This window comes from Calidris pugnax, unplaced genomic scaffold, assembly GCF_001431845.1.
Source record: "Calidris pugnax isolate Ruff unplaced genomic scaffold, ASM143184v1 scaffold44, whole genome shotgun sequence".
Lineage (NCBI taxonomy): Eukaryota > Metazoa > Chordata > Aves > Charadriiformes > Scolopacidae > Calidris > Calidris pugnax.
The window spans coordinates 45,664,621-45,688,255 of NW_015094506.1; the positions used below are offsets into that span (position 1 = coordinate 45,664,621).

Below are 23,635 nucleotides of genomic sequence, written 5' to 3' on the forward strand. Positions count from 1 at the left end.
GGGAACAATGGGGATTTTAATGAGGCACTGATTCACTGCGGTTTTAAAATGCAGAATGAAAACACAGCTGAACAGTAGTGTATAATTTGCTCTTTCATGGCATATTTCTTAAGAAAATAAATTCATTTGAACAAATATGATCTTCATGGAGTAATTATGGTACTTCTGTTGTGTTACAGAGCATAGCTGCTGTGCTTTCAAAAATAACAACGACCAATATTGCTGCATTGATTGTTGGATTAACATGCATTGTTCTATTGTTGATCGGCAAGGAAATCAATCTCCGGTTTAAGAAGAAGCTCCCAGTTCCTATTCCTATGGAGATCATTGTGGTAAGCCACTTGTGTAATTCTTTAGCTAAATTATGTAACTATTCTAAAGCTGTAGAAACAATCTAATTTTATATTGAGTCTAGTTGAGCTTTAGAGTAACTTCTGCTGAATACAGTTAAGGACTGACATACCCAAGTTTTAGGCATAAAGTCCCAAAGAAGAATTGAAAACCCAGTTAAACACCCATTGTTCTCTATGGCAATGGATAAGTAGAGATTTGTTGTAAAACCTGCCCTATCCTGGAGTTTTGGCACCCTGAATGATTCTCTTCAAGACAATGTCTCTGAGTGGCAATTTCCCATTTGGAGTCCAAGAGTTTAGACCCCCTTCCTGCAGGAAGGTGCTTATAGATGCCTGTTTCAGAGGTTGTTGAGGGCTTGCTTGCTTTTTAGAATGCAGTGGTGGAGAGAAGAGCAGGAACTGGTGGGACTAACTCCTTAACCTTCCTTTCACTGTTTCTGAGACTGATAACTGGCCACAGCGGTGATTCTGTTTCGAATGACTACTCTAAAATACATGGATAAAGCAGACTATCTTACTACGCACACAGCCCACATCTCAGATAACCTGTCACCTTTAAAAGTGGTTGGATTTAAAAATGAGTTTCTGGATAACTAGAGCTCTCAAACAACCTGCACAAAATCAGAGCTGAGAAAGGCAATAACTGGAGGTACGAGGACAATCTAGCTAGAAGGAACAAAGCAAAGGGATGCTGTTGAGAGATGATGGAGGTGGTGTAATAGGGTATTGTTTGATAGTAAGGCAGCAGCACAGTGATCTTACACCTGTTCCTTTCACTGCTGCTGCACCAGTTCTCATTACAGATAGAATGCAGGTTATGCACATGAAAACGTGGCAGTACACACGTCCTTGGCTTGTCCTTGCATTTAATTTCTCAGTACACTATTCTGCCAGAGCTTGGCTCAGGCTAAGGGAATTCAAGTGATTCAGATCATACCATAGCATGTTCCATTTAACTGTTTCCAAGAAAACTTTATAAAATCAGTGGAGGCTAAACATGATGGAGATAAAATCATGATAACTTCCTCCTTCTTATCTGCTTCTTTACCCTGCAAACTCTTAGAAAACTGATTGACAAATAAATGTAATCCCTTGTGTGTATTATTCACAATCAGCTAACTGCTGTTAGTTCTTCAGGATGCTTAATTTCTTTCTAGCTCATGTTTACATATGTATTTGTGGATTTTTAGGTAATTATTGGCACAGGAGTTTCAGCTGGAATGAACCTGAGTGAGTCATACAGAGTGGATGTTGTTGGGAATATTCCTCAAGGGTAAGGATGATATATTCTTATTCAAACTATACCTTTTCCAATGACATGTAGCTTTTATTGTAACAATTTTAAAATATTTATTTTCTCTCCAAGGTTACGTGCACCAGCAGTTCCTGATATTCAGCTCATCCCGGCAATATTTGTGGATGCAATAGCTATAGCCATAGTTGGATTTTCGATGGCTGTATCAATGGCCAAGATCTTTGCCCTTAAACATGGTTACACCATTGATGGGAATCAGGTAAAAGTATTGGGGTTGCTTTGTTGAAAATTCTCAGTAGCACCTTTGTTACATCGTTAAAGCAGAATGGGATCCTGGATAAAAATGAGTTTTTCTTTCATAGTGGAATCAGATCAGGTTTTTGACAGCCTACATGTTTAAATACCAGGAATTATTTTAAGTTCTGGCTGTATTTTAATAACCAGTTTCACTTTTAGCTTAATTTTGGGCACCTTGCTTCTGTTTGACTTGGACGTATGCATGAATATTAATTGTTGGGACAGACGTTACTGAGCCTGCTGTCCTGATGGGCAGCTATTTTATCTCTGCCTTCTGTAATAGAGCAAAACATGGTGTTCCCATGTGATAAATACAATGCCCTTACGTGTCAAAGAACTATTATCAAAGGTTTAGAAATTCCAATTATGTTTTATAGTTTCTTTTTATTTCCACCCATTGCAAATAAGTAGCTCATCATTTCTTGGGGCAGCAATCAGCCCTGTCCATAGTTAGCATTCTCATCATGATGTCAGTGACAAAGGCTGTAGTTAAAGGACCCTCTAAAACGATATGTCAACCTCACCTACCTACCTCCTTCCTGTGCAATTTAGAATCAATATTGCAATTGGATTATTGGTTGATACCATTGTGGTGTCAAGGGAGACAGAGAGTTCGTAAGCTGTAATTCATTTCCTACAGCAAGCATCAGATGCAGCACAGATCAGCTGTTCCCCCTTCTCAAAACAGCTGTCTTCCTCTGAGAGTAAATGGAGTTTAATTGACTTTTATCTACAGAATTTTACATCTGGTCAGAGGAATCTCATCCTTCATGTCATTGTTCTGTGTTACCCAAAGAGAGAAGAGGGCAAATCCATGGCTGCATGAATGGAATCAGCGCTATTTACATTAGTTAAAGTAATCATCACTCACCCAAGTTAAGCATCTAGATCTTTTCCTCAGGAGGTGCCAGATGCTACTTCACCTGGATGTTAAACTATCAAACAGGATGCAGTGCATGCTGAGTGTTTAAATGAAGCAAAAATGATTGTACATTTGCAAAGAGGAGAAACTCATTGAGAACAATTGAAAATGTATAACTCAAATCACCTCAGTTACAAATAGGAGGATGCAGAGTAGCCTGGGGAGTCCTCATTACAAGCGAATACTTTCTTAGGTGTCAGAAACACAATACAAAGGTAGATGGAGCTCTGATCTCACTCACAGTAACAGTTCTCATGTGAGATCTTCCTGTTGAAGCGGTGGAGACATATTGTTATTTGCATGTACAGCAATGGATTATCACCCATTGGTGTCTGGCAACACAGCCAATGGAAACACAGCTGCTCTTGGTTCTAATGGTACTAAACAGACAGTTTAGGGGGAAAGCAAAGAGTTGGTATGACAAACCATTTTCTTTGTCTATTCAGGGTTAAAAATCAAGCTATCCCCAAGTTGAAGAAGTCCTTAAAACAAGCAATGTTGTCATTCATTTCAGTTTTCAGGCTGACTCATTACTGCAACATTTAAGGATGAGAAATGTCTTTGGCACTTCATCGGATACTTTATTTAACTGATGATTTAACATGCATCAACTTGCGCATGTGTAAGAACCACAAGTATAAGCTACAATAAGGGTGCTTATTCTCTACAGTAAGGTAGCTATGAGGCACTGTAAATAGATGTGGTTATTAATAAGGATGGATAACTCCAGCTTTGTGCAGTTGCTAGGCATAACTGCCGTTTCTTTTGCTCTGTTATTTAACACAGGAACTTATTGCCTTGGGAATATGCAATTTTGTGGGGTCATTTTTCCAAAGCTTTTCAATCACTTGCTCAATGTCTCGGAGTCTTGTTCAAGAAAGCACCGGTGGGAAAACTCAGGTATGTAAACCCAAATTTTGCCCCAAAAAAGTTTGCTTTTTGGAGCTCCAAAGCTAAAGTCTGAAGCTTCACTAGATTGCCAGATTTCTCTGCCTGGGCCAGAAGGAATAACTGTAGTTTCCCATCTTCCAAATCCGAATTGGGCCAGGGTAAAAAGCTGCACAACAGCCAAAATGGATGAATGAGTGGGAAGGATGAAAAGAGCAACCTGCCTTGTGGAAAGCATGGGAGGGGTTAGTTAATCAGTAATACTGCCCTTTGGGGACACTTACAAATTAATTTCTGGCTTCTTTTGTTCAGATTGCAGGTGCTCTCTCTTCAATTATGGTTCTGTTGGTAATTGTGGCTATTGGATACCTCTTTGAACCGCTTCCACAGGTAAGGGGGTTTTGCCTCTTAGGCGTTGTCATGTCACTGACATTGTCATTGTCACTGAACAGAGGCCAGTGAGTATTGCTTAAAGTAGAGATTGTGGGATGATTAGTAGGCAACACAGTTAGGCGCTGGTCCAGAAACCTTTACATTTTGAATGCTCTAAGTTAGACTAGAAATGTATAATGTTTTGAAGGGTCCAGCATGCTTTTCGTTGTTGTTGTTAATATTGGATGTTCTGGAGGACTCTGTCTTAAGGACATAATAAAAGATACATTCAAACAATTCCCCTTCAGAATCATTAAGGTTGGAAAAGACCTTTAAGATCATCAAGTCCAACTGTAAATCTAACACTGTCAAGTCCACCACTAAACCGTGTCCCTCAACACATCATCTACATATCTTTTAATCACCTCCAGGGATGGTGACTCAACCACTTCCCTGGGCAGCCTGTTCCAATGCTTGACAACTCTTTTTAGTGGAGAAATTTTACCTAATACCCAATCTGAACCTCCCCTGGTGCAACTTGAGGCCATTTCCTCTTGTCCTATTGCCTGTTACTTGGGAGAAGAGACCATGACCCGGCTACAACCTTCCTTCAAGTAGTTGTAGGAGAGCGATAAGGCCTCCTCTCAGCCTCCTTTTCTCCAGACTAAACAACCTCAGCTCCCTCAGCTGCTCTTGTTCTCTAGACCCCCCACCAGATTTGTTGCCATTCTCTGGACATGCTCCAGCAACTTAACGTCCTTCTTGTAGTGAGCGGCCCAAAACTGAACACAGGACTTGAAGTGTGGCCTCCCCAGTCCCAAGTACAGGGGGACAGTCACTTCCCTAGTCCTGCTGACCCCATTTGATTGCAGCATAGGAGTTCTGGGAAGAGGTTAAAAAGTTAAAAGAAATAATAGCTCAGCTAGGAAAGGGTTTGGGCTGGGTGATGGCTCAGCATAATGAGTTGGTTTTGCTGCAGCTTTACCTAGTTTTATAAAAATGTATTTACGTGAATGAATATAATCTGACTTCATTTCTGGTGACATGCATAGGATGATATGCATTTCCTGTACCTGGGGTTACACCCATAGGACTGTTGCAGGAATTGTTTGCAGTATATTGTAGAGAAACTTGAATTTGAGATTATAGCCTAGCTGCTTCAGGCACTACGGGCACTATAATTGCAGCAGCATGAGCTCAGAAATACGTGGTTTCTCTTGCCAGGAAAGAGTAAATCAAACTCTAGTGACTCTGGCTTGCTGTTTCTGCAGCTGGAGTAAAAGCATGTCTCCACTGAACTACTTGAAAAGTTAGGGGTTTTTTTAATGGAACAAGTGTTCAGTAGAGTTATTTCAGTACAGAGCAGAGAAATACAGTTGTGGTGCCTTGAAGTTCTTACTTGGCATTAGGTTTGTTTTGCATCTGAAAATTGCATTTGTGTAATCTTCTTAGACGGTGCTCGCTGCAATTGTCATGGTGAACCTGAAAGGAATGTTCAAACAGTTTGGAGATATTGCGCACTTCTGGAGAACCAGTAAGATTGAGCTGGTGAGTAATGCACAGCTCGGTGCGTATATTTTACTGCATTAAATCTGTTGCTCCTCTTCTTCCTAACCCCCAAAACAGGGCAGAAACTTACCCAAGAGTTATAATTTGGTGTTGCATTGCTGATGAACACAAGACATGGAGCTGTAAGTATACCCCAGGAGAGCAACCTGTTGCAGACAACAGTGTTTTTGTTGTTGTTCAACAACCTTGAACTCGGGTCAGAAGTAGTTTGGTTGCAGTAAAAGCAAAGCTTTTGCAGTGTTGCTATAGGAACTGCTCTGAAAGCTCTGAGAATGTCTGAGAATAATTTGAAAAACAGAGTGACAAAGGAAACTACTTGAAGGTATTTGCCATCTTTTAAGACATATCAAAAACGTGGCTGGAGTGGGCCAGAGCTAAGAATGTATCGGAGAGAACGTTGCGGTGGCATTTTTCTCCTGGATTAACTGGCTGATGGAAGTAAGTGAGAGCTACTTACAGGCCTTGAATATTTTTTTATTCTAAGGTGTTTGGGGTCTGCTGGTAACAGAGGAGAACAGGAACAGCATTAATTAATATGTGACCATTTGTTAGATGTTATGTTAGTGTGCCTTGAGCTTTTATGTGTTTTTTGAAAGGTTAAGGTGATTACAGTTTGCTGTCATGATGTATTACATTGCAGCCTATTCCTGAACAGAAGTGATACATAGGTTTTGAGGTTGAAATATGCTATTGTTTTTGCTGTTAACAAGAACGGATGCATAATAATTCAGAGCTTTTCTTTGTTTTAGGCCATCTGGGTGGTAGCTTTTGTGGCTTCTCTTTTCCTGGGACTAGACTATGGTTTGCTTACTGCAGTAGCGTTTGCAATGATAACCGTTATTTACAGAACACAAAGGTCAGATTTCTTCTTTATCAAAAGTAGTGTTTGCTGATCTTCTGTGTGCTTTTGTTTGCTTAAGGGGTGCAAATAAGTAGAAGACCTTTCCACCCTCTTCAGCTGTGTACAGTATAGAACCTGCTTCATAATGTAGGTCATGCTTCATGGCTCTGATCCAGGGTTCATATTTTATTTTTGTGAGAACAGACTTTCTAGAGGGCACGAACTTGTAATTTCAATAATAAACAGAAGAATTTTGATTTCTTACATTGATTAATCTTCGTGTTTACTTTTTTTTAATGTCTAGAGTTTCAAATGTCTAGAATTTCAAATCTGCTTGATGCTAGTTCAAGTAAATTATTACATTTTTTTGTGCACTAGTTGTTACAATCGAGCAGGAATTGTGTCAGGTTATCACTAGGTATTTTATAAGAAAGTTCTAATTCATCAGAAAATTGTGCCTGCCCTTCTAGTTCTTCAAATCACTTCTCCTCTCTCCCCATTCAAAGTGACAAAGCTTTTACTGTGGAGCTTTCTAGGTCTATGGTGAAATGATTTCTTACACGTGTGGATAGGACTATCGTGAGGTTTCCAGGCTGAGGGTCTGGGATATTTAGGTGGAAAATGTATAGAAAAAATTGTATTTGGTATATATATAATTGTATTTTGTATAGAAACCAAATTCTGAGGTTTACACTCTGCATAAATAGTAGTATTTTTCTGCCATCTCTATATGGTTTTGTTTTTGCAAACAGAACAGTAATGTATCTTGCTGTCATGCTGCTTGAGAGTTGGGAATATTCATCTGGTCAGGCACAGTCCTGGGAGCAGAGTAGCTCTTTGAAATGGCAGCGTATTTGCTGTTACTATGAGTTTCACTAGTTCATGCTGAAGAGAATTTGCCCTGTAACTTTGCATGTTTTGGCCCATGCTTTTCAGAAGGCAACAACATTACGCTGCTAAGTTTTTGTTAATTGTTTTTGCACTGAGAGAAACCAACTTGCCTCGACACCAAATGGCCCCTTTATTATGTTCCTGCCATAAACTGTCCACTGCATTTGACCACGTTTAGATAAGCCAGTACCAGACAGGCACTGCAGAGGGACCATTTAACATGTTTCAATCTGTATTGAACACTTGCTTTTCCACTTTATAAGTGCTAATACTGAAACATTTGCTTCCTTTCCTCTCTAGCCCTCAATACAGAATCCTTGGTCAGATCCGTGGCACTGACATCTACTGTGACGTGGAAGAGTACGAAGAGGTAGGAGTGTGCTCTTCTCTTCTGAAGAGCTTTATGTAGTGGAGCAAAGAGGCCTGTGGCAGTTTGCTGCTTAGCCCTACGATACTGCCCATACAGTGCTGTCTGCCTGGCATTCACCTGTGTTGAAAGGAAAGAAATTTGATTTTAGTAGTAAAAGCTGTTTTGTCCAAAAAGTTTGTGCTGCATGTACGTTTCACCAGCAGGTGATCAAAAGTAACTTCTATACTAGCTCCATTGTACTAGCTCATACAAAATGGTAAGGTTTATAGGAATACCAGTGCTAAACCTGTGATGTACATAGGTGCATACAAGGCCTCCTTCCTGACTTCTGTGGCAGTATTGCATGAAACCCATGGAATCCAGGATCCAAACTGATCTGTTCCTCAGAATTGCACAAACTGTTCTAAACAGCATCTCCCTACCTCCACCCATCCCCTGCTCATTAATTATGCATCGTCAATGGCATAATTGCTTGCCATGCACTTAGCTGCTTCTAAATGCCATTTTGTTCAACCAAAAGTTGGCGAAAGCAGTACATGTTGTCAATATAATGGGTATAAACATGCTGTATTTATTCACAAACAGCAACTACAATTTTCTGTGCTCTCTGCCATGTTCTCAGAGATGCTGCTGTGAAGGCCACATCCCCCTTTACTAAGGAACCAGTCTGTAAAAACCTATGGGAAAAGACAATGCTGTAATTTGAAAACTAACCAGCAGTTCTGCTTTCAATATGATACAAATCAGAAGTATTTGTGGGCATGTTTATAGCTCTACTCAAAGAAGAGGAGCCTCTGTGTTTGTTACACTGAGGGCAGTTGGCATTTCCTCCTCCTGTATAAACACGGGGTTGCAGCATATGGCAGCTGGGGCTCTGTTGCTGGCCAGGTCGTTTATGTGTAAAATGTCAGAGTGCAGCCTGTTTTAGAGATTACTTCATTTAAAGTAGAGGGAAGAAATGATATTGAGACTTATCTGAAGGCCTGTTTAAAAACAGAGATTTGAAAGGCTGTTTTTTTGTACCTGAGGAGACAGGAAACAAAAAGAGACACAGAAAAAGAGAGATATGTCATTATGCCTCTAGAAAGGCAGGCTAAAAGGAAGCATTCCTAGATCGATTTCCTCATGGTAATACCAGCTGCAGAAAGCAACATCAGAGAACTGCAATTATCTAATGCCTTTTTATGGCTGTAGGAGAGAATGAGGAGAAAGGAGAAATGTTACATGGCATTGATTGTGTGCAGGGTTACACCAGGAGAGGTGGAGGTTCCCATCTTCTGGTTGTCTTTGCTCGTGACAGTGCTGACCCTCTTTGTCTGACACGTGCTGATAGCCAGTCAGGGCTGGCTGTTGGGCTGCATGTTCATGTGCCTTGTGATCACACAGGGGCTTTTCTTCTAGTGCAGGCAATACTTAACTGTGCAAATCCAATATTCTTTTCCTTAGGTTAGAGAATATCCTGGAATAAAAATATTTCAAGCTAATGCATCACTTTATTTTGCCAATAGCGAGTCTTACACAAGTGCACTGAAGAAAAAGGTGAGTAAAGAAAATTCTTTAATGTCTGTGTCTTGAAAATTCAAACTGTCTCTGAAACATGCTCATCTTTCAGCCCCTTTTGTGTAGCCCTTAGCACAGTGTTTCTCAGCCTGTGGCACCTGGTGATCAGTAAAATATGAGAAGGTGACCCTCCAGCCAACTGCAGCTCATCTTAGGAGGCAACTACATAGTGGAAGGGAATAAACAGATGAAGTGTAGCTTAATACTCACCACTTCTGAGTGGAAAGTCTGGTGGTTGCAGGGCACAAACTGGTCAAACACTTTTTTGTTTTTCCAGAAGGAAATAAGTAGTTGCTGAACTGAAAACAAAATGTATGGAAGTAAAAGCTTCCTTCTTGGATGAGAGTCTTTACTGGAGTGTAAGACCACGGAATCCTGTGGGCATTCAGTGTCTCTCATGAGCAACACATTGCCTGCACACAAGAGTGTGCCTCGCCTCCTGTCTGACCCGTGTCTGACTGGGTGGGAATGGCAGTACCAGGACTAGCTCTAAGGGCAGAACGGCCTGACCCCGTGGCAGTTGCCCCCTCACTAACTTGTGAACAATTTTTCTGTAGCTCCCATGATGAGTCTTGTACCAAACAGGTGGGTGGTGCTTCCTTCACCGAGCAAGAGGTATCAGCGATTTATGGCCAAATGCACTTCTCCCCCCTCTGCTCCCTGCACTCCAATCAGCGTCTGGTCGGAACGTGGCACTGTCTGATTTCAAGAAAAGAATGTGATGCATCCCTTCCTCTTCTTGTTAACACAGTGCTTGCCAAGATTATGCCTTCTTACTTTATACTGTCCTCACCCCCACCAAAGGAAGCTGAATAACATAGGCTTGTGTTTTAAATTTAATGTCAATGATGAATTCAGTGCTAATTGATACCGCAATGTCGGCATAACAAGCTGAATCTCCTCTGATTGTGCTTTCTTTTCATAACAGACTGGAGTGGACCCTTGTGCCATACTAGCAGCGAGGAGAAAAGCCCAGAAGAGACACGCCAGGGAAATGAAGAAGGCAAACGCGCTCAGAAAGAAAGCTGTATTGAAACTAGTGAATTCTTCGGTAAATATTGACCTCTGTTTTATCAGCTAACACTGCTTTCTGGTGTTACCATGCTTGTTTATACAAGGCCCAGCATCCCACTCGGGTAGGTGTGGGGAGGCTGCTGAGGGAGCGCCGTTAGGGACCGGGGGCTCGTGGCTGGACTGGGTAATTGTGTTGAGCTGTGGTTACGTTCAGGCAGCACAAAGCAGAGCGGAGCCTTGCCACACTGCAGTGCTGGCAGCAGAAACTGGGGGGGACCCTGCCTCTGCCCCTCCCCACGCCCTTGGAATAATCATGCAGGAATAGGATATAATAAAATTAACTCAGATTAGCAGCTCCTGTAATAAAAAGGTGCTGTCTGCACTGCTGATCTTGGCCTGGTTACGTGAGGCAGGCACGCTGAGAAGCACAAAAGTTTGTGCTTTTGTGGATGTTTAAATTCACCCTCATGCAGGGAGCTGGTGCCTTTTACCATGGGAAGCAAACCAAATGCCTGACTTAAGAGCCTGGTGGTTGTTGCTTCTTTTAAATATATAGGCCTTGACAGGATCAGCAGGAATAAGGCAAGGCAATGGAGTCAAAACCTCTGAACAGGTGTCAGTGTTTGAAGGAAATGGGTGATTCACTCCTGTGAAGCAGCTTTGAGCTGCTTCGTGTGACTGTAGAGAGGCCGGGCAGAAGAGAATAAACCTTAATGTACGTAAGATACAGAAGTATGTGTGTGTGTGAAACCAGCTTCTGTCATGGCCAGGAGCTGTGCTCCTTTTAAAGGCTGAAAGAACAGATGAGTATGGGGGGAAGGGGATCTACACTGAAAAAGCAGTGGCTGTCATTAAGCTTTATTTATCTTCTCTCCCAGAGTAACGACGTGGAAGCAAGTGTAAAACATGAGATAGCAAATGAGGAGTTACCTGTAAACGGAAGCTTTGCAGAGGCGAGCGTAGAAGACATGTCTCCCGATGAGCAAGAACATTTTGTGGAGCCCAAACCAAACATCCACTCTCTAATTCTGGATTTCACCCCCGTGAACTTTGTGGATTCAGTTGGAGCAAAAACATTAAAATCAGTAAGTAGGGCTTTTTTTTTTTTCCCAGAAAACCCCATAGAAAACTTGGGGGATACCTAATAGGGAACCTGTCAGCCTGAGATGTAAATGCCAGCTCAAACACAATCCAGTAGCTCACCTCATCACAGTTTTAATTCTGGAGCTCTGCAAGTTTTAGCTGGATACTGGGGAATGTGGAGGGTGCAGCTTGCACGGTAACTGGCTTACATCTCCCAGAACTGGGATGGCTACGTGATAGACCTGTGTTTAACTTCAGTTTAACTCTGTTGCAGATTATAAAGGAATACAAAGAAGTTGGTGTCCGTGTCTGTATTGCCAGCTGTAGTGGTGAGTTGGGATTTTTTTTTTTTTTTTTTTTTTTTATGGAAGAGACTCTGTTTTATTTCTTTACCTCTGGCTCCGAATTTTCTGCTGCAGGTGCCTCAGTAGTATCAGCACTTACTTTACTTAAAATTGGATTAAAATTGGATTTGAGGAAAAGCAAGCCCATATGTATTAGAGCCTTCACTTTAGTGAAAGTAGAGCGCTGACATGAGTTCTGTGGGGACTGGGTCCTGCTCCCCTTCATTCCAGCTGGCAGATTGTAAATGCCACACCAAACTTTCTATGTTGAAATTATTGTAATAATGTAATAAGGAGAAAAGCCTGCAATGTTCCAAGTTTCTGATATTTGGAATTGTAGCATCTTCTGCCAGGAGCAGGCCTCTGTGTAGGTCTAGATAAGAGAATTCCCCGTTGGGAGCAGAAGTAGTGTGTGATCCACCTGGCTATTTCACACGCTTTAAGTAAGAGAACAAGTTGTCCACTTCTCCCTGAGCTCCAGTTGCCTTCCCTCTTTGCACTTGGGTTTCTGCGCTGATGCCATGTTTGGTTTTTGTTTTGTAGCCCCTGTTACGAGTGAGCTGACGAGACTGAATTTTTTTGATACCACTGTGACAAGAGAGTGGCTGTTCCACAGTATTCACGACGCCGTCCTCGCTTGCCAAGAGAAAGCCGGGTCTGGTTCGCAGGCTGACGCTGAGCTCTGAGGGGTGGCACCCAGCAGAACAGAAGCCAGATTTGTGCCGGTGGAGACTCTTTCTGAATATTTAATTTGCACAGTTTAAAGAGAGCCTGAGGCTGTTTGTATCTACGGGTATAGGGCGGTGCTGCTTTTCTGTAGGAAATGTGGATAAGGAATGGGAAGCCTTCATGCTCTTGAATTGTTTTTCCTTCGATCAGGGTATAGCCTCCCAACGACATACAAGCACAAAATTATGCAAGACAAGACAATTCAGTGTGTTCTGCTACAATCGGAATCTGATAGACAAGGTGACATTCCTGTTCCTGGTGAGAAAATGGGCACTTTAACTCACTGCGAGGTGGGATCTTGCAGGAAATAACTGTTCTGCAATTGCGATGCACTGTACCAGTGTCTTTAAAGAACTTTCTTAAATGACTTTTAAAGCCTGATGTCAACATCTGCATACAACAGATTCGTATGAATTATAAGAGTCTGCCAGCTGGAGGAAGGAATTCCCACTGGTGGCATTGAGCTGCTGCTCTTTTTAAACCTAGATGGTACAGTTATTTTTTTAAAACACCTGACCTGTCTCAGCTATACTCAATTCTTCGCTGCCTCAACGCTTTCCCTCTAAACTCCAAATTAGAAACTCGTTGATTAATTGTTACATTATCAATATTACGGTTTCACTGCCAAAACCTAGTTATGCTTTGTGGAAAAGAGTACAGTTGATTTGAAGCTAAAATTAGTTTAGCTTCAATGTTTCAAGACAAAACTAGTTTAAGGCAGGAGTGAAGCCTATTTAAATGAAGACCTGATGCCCTGTATACAATCTTTTAAGCTGGAACAATAATAATAATAGACAAGGTCTAAAGTCTCAATGATCAAAAAAAAAAACCAAAAAAAAGATAAATACTTTTCTGTTGCTTGAGATACCTTCCCACCAGCAGCGCTGCTCCTGCCTCAGCTTTTAAGTTCTTTGGGAAATAGATTTCAACAGAAACTCAAAAATGTTACATGTTTGGGTTTTTAAAAGAAACAGGTGTGGGTTGCCTCAGCTTTTAAGTTCTTTGGGAAATAGATTTCAACAGAAACTCAAAAATGTTACATGTTTGGGTTTTTAAAAGAAACAGGTGTGGGTTTGTTGTTTTTTTTTCCTGTTGTCTTCACAGCCTGGCTGCTGTGCTGCTGCTGAACTTCGTCTGGGAGACAAAACCCTGGAAATGTAACTCAAGCAAAAGAAAGGACCCTTCAATGCCTGTATTTTCCCAGGTCCTGCCCTAACAGCAGTCGCTATGAGGCTGGGCAGAGGTAGGAACCTCCACTCAACAGAACTCAAAAATGTTACGTTTGGGTTTTTAAAAGAAACAGGTGTGGGTTTGTTGTTTTTTTTTCCTGTTGTCTTCACAGCCTGGCTGCTGTGCTGCTGCTGAACTTCGTCTGGGAGACAAAACCCTGGAAATGTAACTCAAGCAAAAGAAAGGACCCTTCAATGCCTGTATTTTCCCAGGTCCTGCCCTAACAGCAGTCGCTATGAGGCTGGGCAGAGGTAGGAACCTCCAAGTGGTTTTGGGAAGGTGATTTTGATGGCAGAGGGGCACTGGGGCATCAGTGACATTGCATCTAGCACCCTCAAATCGAAGGCCCGGTGCACAGGGGAATTGGAACGACTTCCTCTCTTCTGGATGCAGAACTTTATGCTTTTATTTTGCTTCAAGCTCTGGTGCAATTAGGGCTTGCTTCAGGTAAAGTTTCCCAAGAACGGGGGGTAGTCGGGGAAGATGTTTTGTTTCCTCATGACTCCCCTGCCACTAGGGATAGGAAGCTTTCTGCATCAGAAATTACTGCTTAGCTGAGTTCAAAGGGTGAATTGAATGCACGGTAACACATTGTGCGTGTTTATTTAAACACCTCTTGGTACATTTTCTATCGTTAACTAGTTTAACAAGCCTTTGTATCTACATACAGTATATTTTTCTACTTTCAGCTTGTCGCAGCTTCAGTTTTTAACTATATAGTCTCTCTAGTTCACATCACAGTCCTGTCACCTTCTAAAATAAAGTGATGGCCGTCACTTGGCAAAATTCTCCACTTTGTCTTGGTGTCTGTCACTGAGGGGTGGGCTGGACAGGGTTACCACCTCCAGGCGGGTCCCTGCTCCTCACCCTCCTGCTCCTCTCTAGGCCAGGCCTCAGGATGATGCAGCACCGCTTCCTACACGCCAGCCTGAGTTACCTACCAACAAGTCAACTGATCTCCTCTTCCCACTACTGACTAACACACTGCTCCCTAAAAATGTCAATCCTACCTTTGGCTTGTCAGTGCTCCAAGCACACCCAGAAACACTGCCAGCATTTCGGGATCTTTCAGCACCTCAGTAGCCCAAAGGACACGTTTTGGGACGTACAGGGTGACAAGGCATCTTACCTTGGGGTTTCTGACACTTTCTTACAAACACCTCGCAGGTTTAGGCTGTTACTAGAATCTCACTGAGATTTTTTCTACAGCAGAATACTCCCCACTCCCGTGCAACACACTCATAATGGACTCACACCTACTGTTAGGAACATTCCCTTTATTTCTACCTTCCAAGAACAAGAGAGGAATTATTACTACACTTAGATTTTTGTTTCAGGGGAAGTTTACCAACAGGAAAACCATTCCAAGGTATTAGTTGTAGGTCATGTAGCGGGGGGTAGCACTGAATTTCGCGTACGATTTAATGACTTTGTTCACTGCTTCCAAGAAGTCTTTCTCGGTTGCGATTTTCCGCCGTGCTCGGATGGCAAACATGCCTGCCTCCGTGCAGACACTGCGGATCTCAGCGCCTTGGAAAGAGAGGGACAAACCAATTCAACACTCACCGCCAGTGGGGGTGAAGCACACACAAAACTGGTTAAGAATCAAGAAAATCAGCTCACCTGTGCTATTGGGACACAGCCGGGCCAGCAGCTCAAACCTTATGTCTCTTTCAACGCTCATGGAACGAGCGTGGATCTTGAAGATGTGAGTCCGGCCCTGGAAAAGGAGAGGAGGACAGGAGTGTTGGTGCTGTGAAGAGGTGATGGCTCTCAGCGTGCAGCTGTCAGCACACACAGTGGGGCCGACAGAAAACACAGCTTTTATTGGCTGCCCAGCTAGCTTCCTGCCTCTGGACGAACATGTTTTAAGTGTCCGTGATACTAATTTAGAAAATATTTAAAAAGAGCTTTAATGGTACAAGTACCTCAAGAAATCTCTCTCAAAAGAGCCCAACAAACCACGTTCCAATTTAAGGACTAAATCACGGAGCCAGTTAAAGGATTCTTTATCTCTTGAGTCAGGAATATACAGTGAATATTTACCATGGAACCTGTGCAGCGTGGGAAAACCTTTTGGGCACATCTTTAATCCCCCCCAAATTTCCATTTTCACGTAAGTTTCACATAAAAGTGCTGCTTTTGTTAACTGTCGTTAATCGCTTCCAGAGAATAATGCCCTAACTGAAGAAACACTCAGAAACCAGAACATAGTAAGCACGCTCACCTCAAGATCGGGCAAGCTGAACTCTATCTTCCGATCCAACCTGCCGGGCCTCATCAGGGCTGGATCCAGCGTATCGGGTCTGTTCGTGGCCATCAGCACTTTGATGTTGCCTCGTGGGTCAAAACCATCCAACTGGTTGATCAGCTCCAGCATCGTGCGTTGCACTTCGTTGTCACCCCCAGCCCCATCATCGAAACGAGCACCTGGGGAGAGGAGACACACACGTTTCACAAAATAAGAGAAGGACCTTCAGGGCAACGAGGAGGTGTCACAGCTGCTACACAGAAGACACCTGGAAAAATAATTTCAAATTACATCCCAATATTTGAGGGGTTATTTGAAAATGACACATTTCAAAAGAAGAACAACGTTAGATATTTGTCAGTTAAAACAGGCACCGTATCTTCATCCTTAGCATGAAAGGGCCTGTCTCCCTGCCTAGTAACAGGCCAAGCTGATTAAATTTATAAATATCCTTTGTTAGTTTGTTTTGCCTCCTCTCAACCAAAATACCTTCCCCACCTTGTCTGTGTAAAAATTGTTCTACTTTCAAAGAACTTAAGTAAATCTTTTGGGAAGAAAAAAATAATTTAATTTCGAGGCAGTAATAAAGATTTAGTATGTAGTAGTCCAGAAGCTGAAGGGGGTTTAAATTAACATTAAATTAGATTTTGCAAAGACAACACAGAGATTCTTCACTAAAGTTTAAATAATCTGGGTGTTCCAAACATCCAAAAATCAATTCTCACCTGGACTAAATATGTTCAAAGTACATAAACCACTTCTTGATAACTTCCCAGACATGGGGCATGCTGGCAGTAATTTCACTAAATAGGTATTTGCAAGCACATTGCTTGAAATGCAGGAATACAGATAAAGAATTACAACATGAAAAGAACATCTGCTAGATCTCGTACAAGATTAGAGCTGCACATACTGCAAACGTACCTCCAATAGCATCAATTTCATCAAAGAATATCAGACAAGCTTTTTTAGTTCTGGCCATTTCAAAGAGTTCACGAACCATTCGAGCTCCCTGAAAGCAAAAATCAGGATTTTGTTACAGATTCAAGGCACATTAAAGGAAAACTGAAAATGAAACTTTTCACATTTCCAAACGCTTCTGAGTTTCCAATGATGAAACTCTTATTTGCACACGTATGTATAACAGAATACTCATCAACCTTACAGCAATTTATAGAGGAGAAATCACCAATCTCAAATTCAGAAGTACAGATGAAGTCATTTTACCTCAGAGCCAAATGAAAAATAAGTGGCAGAGTCAGGAGCAGAATTCTGATCCTAGAGTCCTCCCAACCTGCAGATTAAACTCTGCACTGCAAAATCCATCTCACTGATGACAGCAAAATTTGGGTCTTCTACTGATTGCCTGATCTGCAGTGACCTGTTTGACAGTTCCCCTCCCCTCCTGTCCCTCCGGCACGTGAGTACGTGCCTGATCCCCAGACTGGGAACCTGCAGGTGACTCCACACTCCATGCAGTATTTGCTCCTACCTCTCCCACGTACTTCTGCACCAGCTCGGATCCGATGACTCTGATGAAGCAGGCATCCGTCCTGTTAGCAACAGCACGGGCACAGAGTGTTTTGCCTGTACCAGGTGGCCCGAACAACAGTACTCCTTTGGGAGGCTCAATTCCAAGGTTAACAAATCTTTCAGGCTGGAATGGTGGGAAACAAAAGGTAAGATAAGGGTAAGTTGAAAACTATGTGCATCAAAGAGTACATGCAAATTAAGAAAATCATCAGCGAGGAGCAATATAAACCAGGCTGGATTACACTTCTTAAAACTAGAGCTCCTCTCACTTTGGTGTTTACACTCAGCTACATTATCTTTTCTTGCTTTTTCAAATGCTAACAGATGACCAGGAAACTTTCCAAATAATAAAAGTATCAATCTGGAGGTAACTTACATGGAGCAAAGGGGTTTCAACCACCTCTCTCAGCTTCTCAATCTGCTCTTTACAGCCACCAACATCGCTGTAAGTGACGTCTGGTTTTTCTTCTACCTGCACAACAAAAAGGCGAGCGAGCAGTTAACGATGCTGCGTATCTCTCTGGGCTTTTGAGAGCCCACAGCAAAATCCAGCCAAAGGAATACAAATTACAAGACAAAGCAATGTCATAAATAAGTAAAAGCAGTTCTCACTTGCATCATGGTGACTGTGGGATCAATCTTTGGAGGCAAAGGGATATGGATTTGATACTTGTTTCTGTCCACCCTGGTGGGAAAGCATAAAGACTATTATTTTAACATCGGTTAATTAAACCGTCATGTAGAAACACCTCTGTGAATTACAACCTGAATTTTTAAACTGTTCTTTTCTCTGGCATCAAGAGAGCCCAGCCCTTAAAGCTGATAGTCAGATGGGCTAGAAACTGGAATTCCTTCTGCAGAGGAGTTTAAGGTTTCCAAAAATATTAATTCCAAAGTATTTTGAAAACTAAACTTCAAAATATCCCACAGAGCAAACTGGCAAAATATTGATTCTAAAAAGTAACAGTCTTCACCTCCTCAGTGAACATTTCCTGTAGCCACCCTGTGTGTAACTGTGCAGGCTGCCAAAGGGGAAGCGGCCTACGCAGGCTGCTGGAAAGCTGGGATATTGAGACCCAAACTGAGAGGTGACATCAAAAGATTCCAGCACAACATGTGGGTGAGTTACTCTCTTCCAACAGAAAGACTTTATTGTTACAATTTCAACCACTGAAAAAATATGAAATGATAGTTGTTGACCTAGCAAACTAATGATCAGATGAGGCGGCTTCAGTCTCCAGTAAAACTCGTAAGAACACAAAGATTTTGCTTACCCAACTCTCATCCCTTCTTCTATGTCAGTAGGTGCCACCTGGTCACTGAGATCCACCACAAATTTGGCAAACTGCTTGACATTGATAATGTACTTGGGATCCTCGGAGTCTGCATTGATGATCTTTGTACACCTAATGCGGAACACACAATTAACACCAGTGAGCAGACAGACCAACTGGCTCACTAGTTGTATAAATATCAAGATGAAAGAGTCGCATTTTCCAAACACACCAAAATAGCTGTAGTACTTGTGATTCTATCATTATAGCATCAGACAATAATTATAGGAATAATTACCAGTATGAGGTACAGAATACATCATCATGCGTAACATTGTTCTTTTGCAACACAATGGTAAAAAGCACTTTCAATATGCACCTTACTTTTTTTTTAAAGCTAGAAATGACATTTTTAACACTACACATCTCTACTGCAAAGGGGAAGAGTGCACCCACCTTGCAACCTGCAGTGGCTGCTCGCTTTGGAGAGTTTGCTTATCTGCAGCCAGATCCCAGAGGGCGGGAGGAGCCAGCCCCGTGTCGGATTCCTTGATCCCTGCACACAACAGAACCAGGCTGAGGAGGCAGCTAACTGGTACCAGCCACCCTTCACACAGCAACAACCTTAGATAAGCCTGCAGGAAGCTTTCTGAGATCCCCAGAACACACGCACGTACGTCTTTGACAGACTTCTAAATCGTAAGTTTCCTAAAGAAATGAGGCCTATGTGACTGTGCCAGCTGAACACATGAATACCAGCCCAGCCATCCTCTCATACAGCTTTGCAATGTGGGGACGATTACAATCAAGCTTGACAGAGAGATAAACCTATTTCTAAAAGTTTCAGAAAAGGAGCGTAACTCTGCAAGTGCTTTCATCGAGGGACAGCTTTAGTGCAAGATATCAGAAGCTAAGGAATTCACACCGATGAAAAATCTAATAACATTCTATTCTACTCTCAGATATAAAAAATCTAATACATCTTCCACAACACAGGTACAGAAAGTACCATCTCCATGATGTATTTGAAAGAATCAAGGATTTTACTGGAAAATAGAAATTGCGGTCTTCCTGGCAGAACTGAGGGCCACTAGAGATTAGCAACGGGGCAACAAATATGTATCAGTGAAACAAACAAAAATTAGGGAATAAATTAATTTTTCTTGTAACTGCCATAATTGATCTGCTGATTTTAAACCAGCTGATTTTAAATGCTAACTGCTCTGATACACATTTCTTGGCTATACAAGGACTGGTACCAGGACTTAAATAATAATACATTGGGGTTTTTGCAGTCTATGGAAGTTCACTCATTATTTGGATGCAGCTTGACACAAATCACAACAAGTTATCTAGTGAAAGAAAGGAGCATTTGTTTCATGCTATCATAATACAAAAAAAAATTACAATTTTGAATAAAAATGTGTTAAACTACAAAATTATATAGATATATGTACAGCCCTGCCCAGTCAAAAAGAACATCACCTACAAAGCAAAAATCTCATTACCAAATAAAGAAATGTATCCTTTTAAGAAAAATAACAATAATAAACCAATGCAAAAGTTGTTTCAAATCTGCTTCTTAAAACACTCGTTTTGGGGTCTGTGTCTCTTCTATTGAAAGTTATCATAAGAAAGGTACCGGTGAGCTCATTGATTTTCTTAAGTAGTTGCTGAATATCATCTTCTACTTGCTTGATCTGCCTCGAGTATGTGCTCTGGCCCTGGAAAAGAAATATCATGTAGATTTTGTAACTCAAAGTATTTTACGTTTAGGAGAAAATGCCAATAGCTGCTGAGCATCAAGATGTTCAATTGATTGTCTTGGTGTAACAGCCAGCTATTGATCACCGCCAAAAATTACAGTTTTACGTTCCAGTAACAATATTTCTGTTTGCAGAAGTAAGCGTGCAGCCACACACACAACCGACCGATTGCGCAAGTGGAAATTTTTCACATCAGTAAACTTCAAGGATTTGTTTTTCCTTTCAAACCTGTTCAGCCTTAATTTTTTAAACTATTTTTGTAATGGTTAAAAAGACTTAGTAAAAATTATACCTAGACAGAATTGCGTATGCATTTGTATCATCCGTACAAACTATCTGTACAACTGCTTTAACTACCTTACCCAATCCTTCTATGACGCACAGAAGACAGCAGAAAGATCATGGGACAAACCAGAAAATAGGCTCTTGCTTGTGACAAAAAGTTTTACCATCTTGCCCTGCCTAATGCAGGCAGATCTGAATCTGGATTTCCTTTAGAAGACCTCCTTTGTACCAAGTTGGCAACCAAAAAGAAGCCGCAGCAGCCACAAGCCATATTTCAGAGCTTCATAAATGGGTCTCAGTGTCAACAAAATTAAGAATTCTGGCAAACATATCCAAACCAGGACACACACTAAGCTGCAAGTTTCATCTTTCAAGAGTTCTTCACAGACCCATGGTACTTTCTGATAGAGAGGGGAGATTTGCTTTTTAAGCCTTATCGTTCATGGAACACACCTCCTGAAATGACATTCTCTTTGACAATTCCATGTATCCCTCACTAATATTTTTTTAACATGATAGCTAAAAGCAAATAAATTTGAGGGGAGAAGCAATCTTAAAGACATTGCTCTTTATGAAGCAAGAAAATTGGTTGCAAAAGAGCCCAAGTAAAGCCCTAGATGTTAGAGCCCTATGACAGTCAGCTACAAGACACAAAGCAAAAACAGAAAAAAACTTCCCTAGTCCCAAGCCACCAGAACTACTGGATTCTTTTTAGGGTTGCAAGTTGGGTTTGGGGCATTCTCATTGGAAGGGGAAAGGGAGAAAAGATCTTGGCAGGAACAACAAGCAGTAAGAGAAGCAAATTTACTAACTACGCACTAAATACACATCCCTCCACTCTTCCATTCAATTCCTAATAGCACTTTCTTTTTCTCTTCAACAATCTTGTATATGTATGTTACTTACGTAGGTTTTCAGCAAGGCAATATCTCCTTCATCCAGAGCTGAAACAAGACAGGAAAGACTTAGCTTCCAATTTTAAAACCAAAACCAGCAGTATCAATTCTGCTTCTAAAAGATGAAAACTTGTATTTTAAAGGGATTGTTTTGAGCTTCTGCTTTTTCACTAAACTGAAGTGGAACAAAAAAGTATCAGACATTCAAGAAAAACAACAGTCTCCAGCTACCCTTTTCAGTCACAAAATCTGTACCACCCAGAGCTCACAAGCAGCTACTTAAACCTCACCTCGCTCAGAGTAGCTCACCGACCTAAGACTGTACAGAGAAGGAACTGAAGATTTCAAAACTTTATCTTTTAAACTTTTGTTTCCTAATGTTTCAGAAAACATCAATGAAAAACTGTCACCACTTTCCCCCAGTGATGTCTCTCTTCCAGACTGCTCAGTGTGAGCAGGGAACAGCAATCAAATCTAAGCTGGTATCAGTAACAAGTACTATAAACTACTAAAGCAGCCTGGAATCAAGAACTAACACAATGCTGAGCTTTAATATTGTAAAACATAAAACATGGGAATGGTCATACTAGATGAGAAAAACAGTCTGGTCCAATATACCTTCTCCAACAGGAAGGTCTAGGAATATGGCAGATATATAGTGAGCTCCCACTGGTGGGTCTCATACGGTTATTAACAGCCCCTTAAAAAAGTCTTCCTTATGTGAATATTTTTTCACAATTGTTTGAATCCCTGTAAACTTTCAGCAGAACACACAGGAAGGAATCCACTGGTTTAAACCAGCATTTAGTCGACTTAAACTTGGTGTCTAAAAATTGTCCTTGGGCCTCAGAACTCACACACCAGAACGTGCAGCACCGGCTCCTAAATGCTCCAGCTTTTGTACCGCGTCCTGCAGGATTGCTCCAGGGAACTCTCTCCATTACGTACTACTGTCGTTCCCTGTCTACTTCCCTACCACTTGTCATTTACCAGACCTTTAACATTCCCACTCCCTTCCCCTAAAAGCTACCTCTCTTCCTGACCGAATGACTGGCTTCACCTTAAGCATCCCTGGCCCTCAGTTTTTCCTCTCTTTTCCAATTCCATTGTATCTTTTTTTATGACAGAGGGAACCCAAACCACACAGTACTGAAGTATCCGGGTGCAGTGTGCATTACGCAGTATTTTGAGAGAATTTTTTTGTACTGATCTTAATTTCTCTCCTGATTCTTTGTACTAACCCATTGGCTTCTGTATGCATTATTACAATTCAAAAATATTTTTTGAGCAGGGAGAGTTCAAAGTCCATCACTGACTACACACAGCACTGCCTTTGCTTCCAGATGCATTACTTAGCATTTACTGACATGAAATAAAAAGGCAAATGAAATTCAACCATGCGAAGCCACAGTGATTTTCACACTATCACCAGAAAAATCCACCACCTCGCTCTCTCCTGCTTCCACCGGATTACTTCGGAAAGGGGCAACACACAGGGTCTGACCGCGGGACTCCACCAACGAGGAAAAAATCAATTATCCCGTTTAATTACGGCATGTGGGTCTGGGCTGCTGCAGAGGGCCAGCGGCTCCCCCCAGTCCCGGGAGAGCGACGACAAACACCCCTCCCCCGGTATTCGTTACCCCCCGACCCCTTCGTGCCGCCCAGCATCCCCCCGAGCGGGCACTGGGCCGGGCGGACCCGACTTGCCTCAGTTTTCCCTCAGAAACTCCAAAAAGCAGCCGGATGTTTACTTGTCACGACTCCCCCGCCCCACAGACTGCGCCCCCGTCAGGGAGTCAGGGCCCCGCCCGGGCTCCGGGCCGTGGGGGGCGGCTCGGGGGCCACCGACCCGCATCCGAGGGATTTTTTGAGTTGTTTATTTCCCTCCAGCCGCGCTCCTTCAACCCCG

At 42.0% G+C, this 23,635-nt stretch overlaps 2 protein-coding genes across 5 annotated transcripts in view; one reads left to right on the forward strand and one right to left on the reverse strand.

Moving 5' to 3' along the window:
- Positions 1-14,509, forward strand: part of SLC26A5 (solute carrier family 26 (anion exchanger), member 5) — a 37,569-nt gene extending 23,060 nt beyond the window's left edge. For 2 of the 4 annotated variants that reach the window (XM_014963780.1, XM_014963782.1), the window contains exons 7-20: positions 180-332; positions 1,544-1,626; positions 1,720-1,867; positions 3,614-3,727; positions 4,028-4,105; positions 5,540-5,635; positions 6,406-6,512; positions 7,689-7,758; positions 9,205-9,297; positions 10,247-10,369; positions 11,211-11,417; positions 11,690-11,744; positions 12,303-13,462; positions 13,792-14,509. In XM_014963780.1, the coding sequence (XP_014819266.1) occupies positions 180-332; positions 1,544-1,626; positions 1,720-1,867; positions 3,614-3,727; positions 4,028-4,105; positions 5,540-5,635; positions 6,406-6,512; positions 7,689-7,758; positions 9,205-9,297; positions 10,247-10,369; positions 11,211-11,417; positions 11,690-11,744; positions 12,303-12,445 (1,470 nt within the window). In that variant the 3' untranslated portion in view covers positions 12,446-13,462; positions 13,792-14,509. Of the gene's footprint in view, positions 1-179; positions 333-1,543; positions 1,627-1,719; positions 1,868-3,613; positions 3,728-4,027; positions 4,106-5,539; positions 5,636-6,405; positions 6,513-7,688; positions 7,759-9,204; positions 9,298-10,246; positions 10,370-11,210; positions 11,418-11,689; positions 11,745-12,302; positions 13,463-13,553; positions 13,732-13,791 lie in introns of those variants that run through there. The other 2 variants (XM_014963781.1, XM_014963784.1) reach the window with 2 other exon arrangements.
- Positions 14,510-14,975: 466 nt separating this feature from the next.
- On the reverse strand, positions 14,976-22,792 carry PSMC2 (proteasome 26S subunit, ATPase 2). The gene is made up of 12 exons (XM_014963371.1): positions 22,754-22,792; positions 21,734-21,796; positions 20,419-20,500; positions 19,233-19,332; positions 18,777-18,908; positions 18,115-18,187; positions 17,879-17,974; positions 17,462-17,626; positions 16,894-16,981; positions 15,946-16,148; positions 15,342-15,438; positions 14,976-15,248 (listed from the first exon to the last, which is right to left on the reverse strand). The coding sequence occupies exons 1-12, from the start codon at positions 22,790-22,792 to the stop codon at positions 15,091-15,093; spliced, it is 1,296 nt and encodes a 431-aa protein (XP_014818857.1). The 3' UTR covers positions 14,976-15,090.
- Between the last annotated feature and the right edge of the window lie 843 nt (positions 22,793-23,635).

What these genes read in the sequence shown, in the direction of transcription:
- PSMC2 (XM_014963371.1), bottom strand. Translation starts at nt 22,792, where the DNA reads ATGCTTAAGGTGAAGCCAGTCATTCGGTCAGGAAGAGAG. An exon ending in TCAGCTTGCCCGATCTTGAG is followed by an intron (nt 15,439 to 15,945) that starts GTGAGCGTGCTT and finishes CTCCTTTTCCAG; the next exon opens with GGCCGGACTCACATCTTCAA. An exon ending in GCTGTGTCCCAATAGCACAG is followed by an intron (nt 15,249 to 15,341) that starts GTGAGCTGATTT and finishes TCTCTTTCCAAG; the next exon opens with GCGCTGAGATCCGCAGTGTC.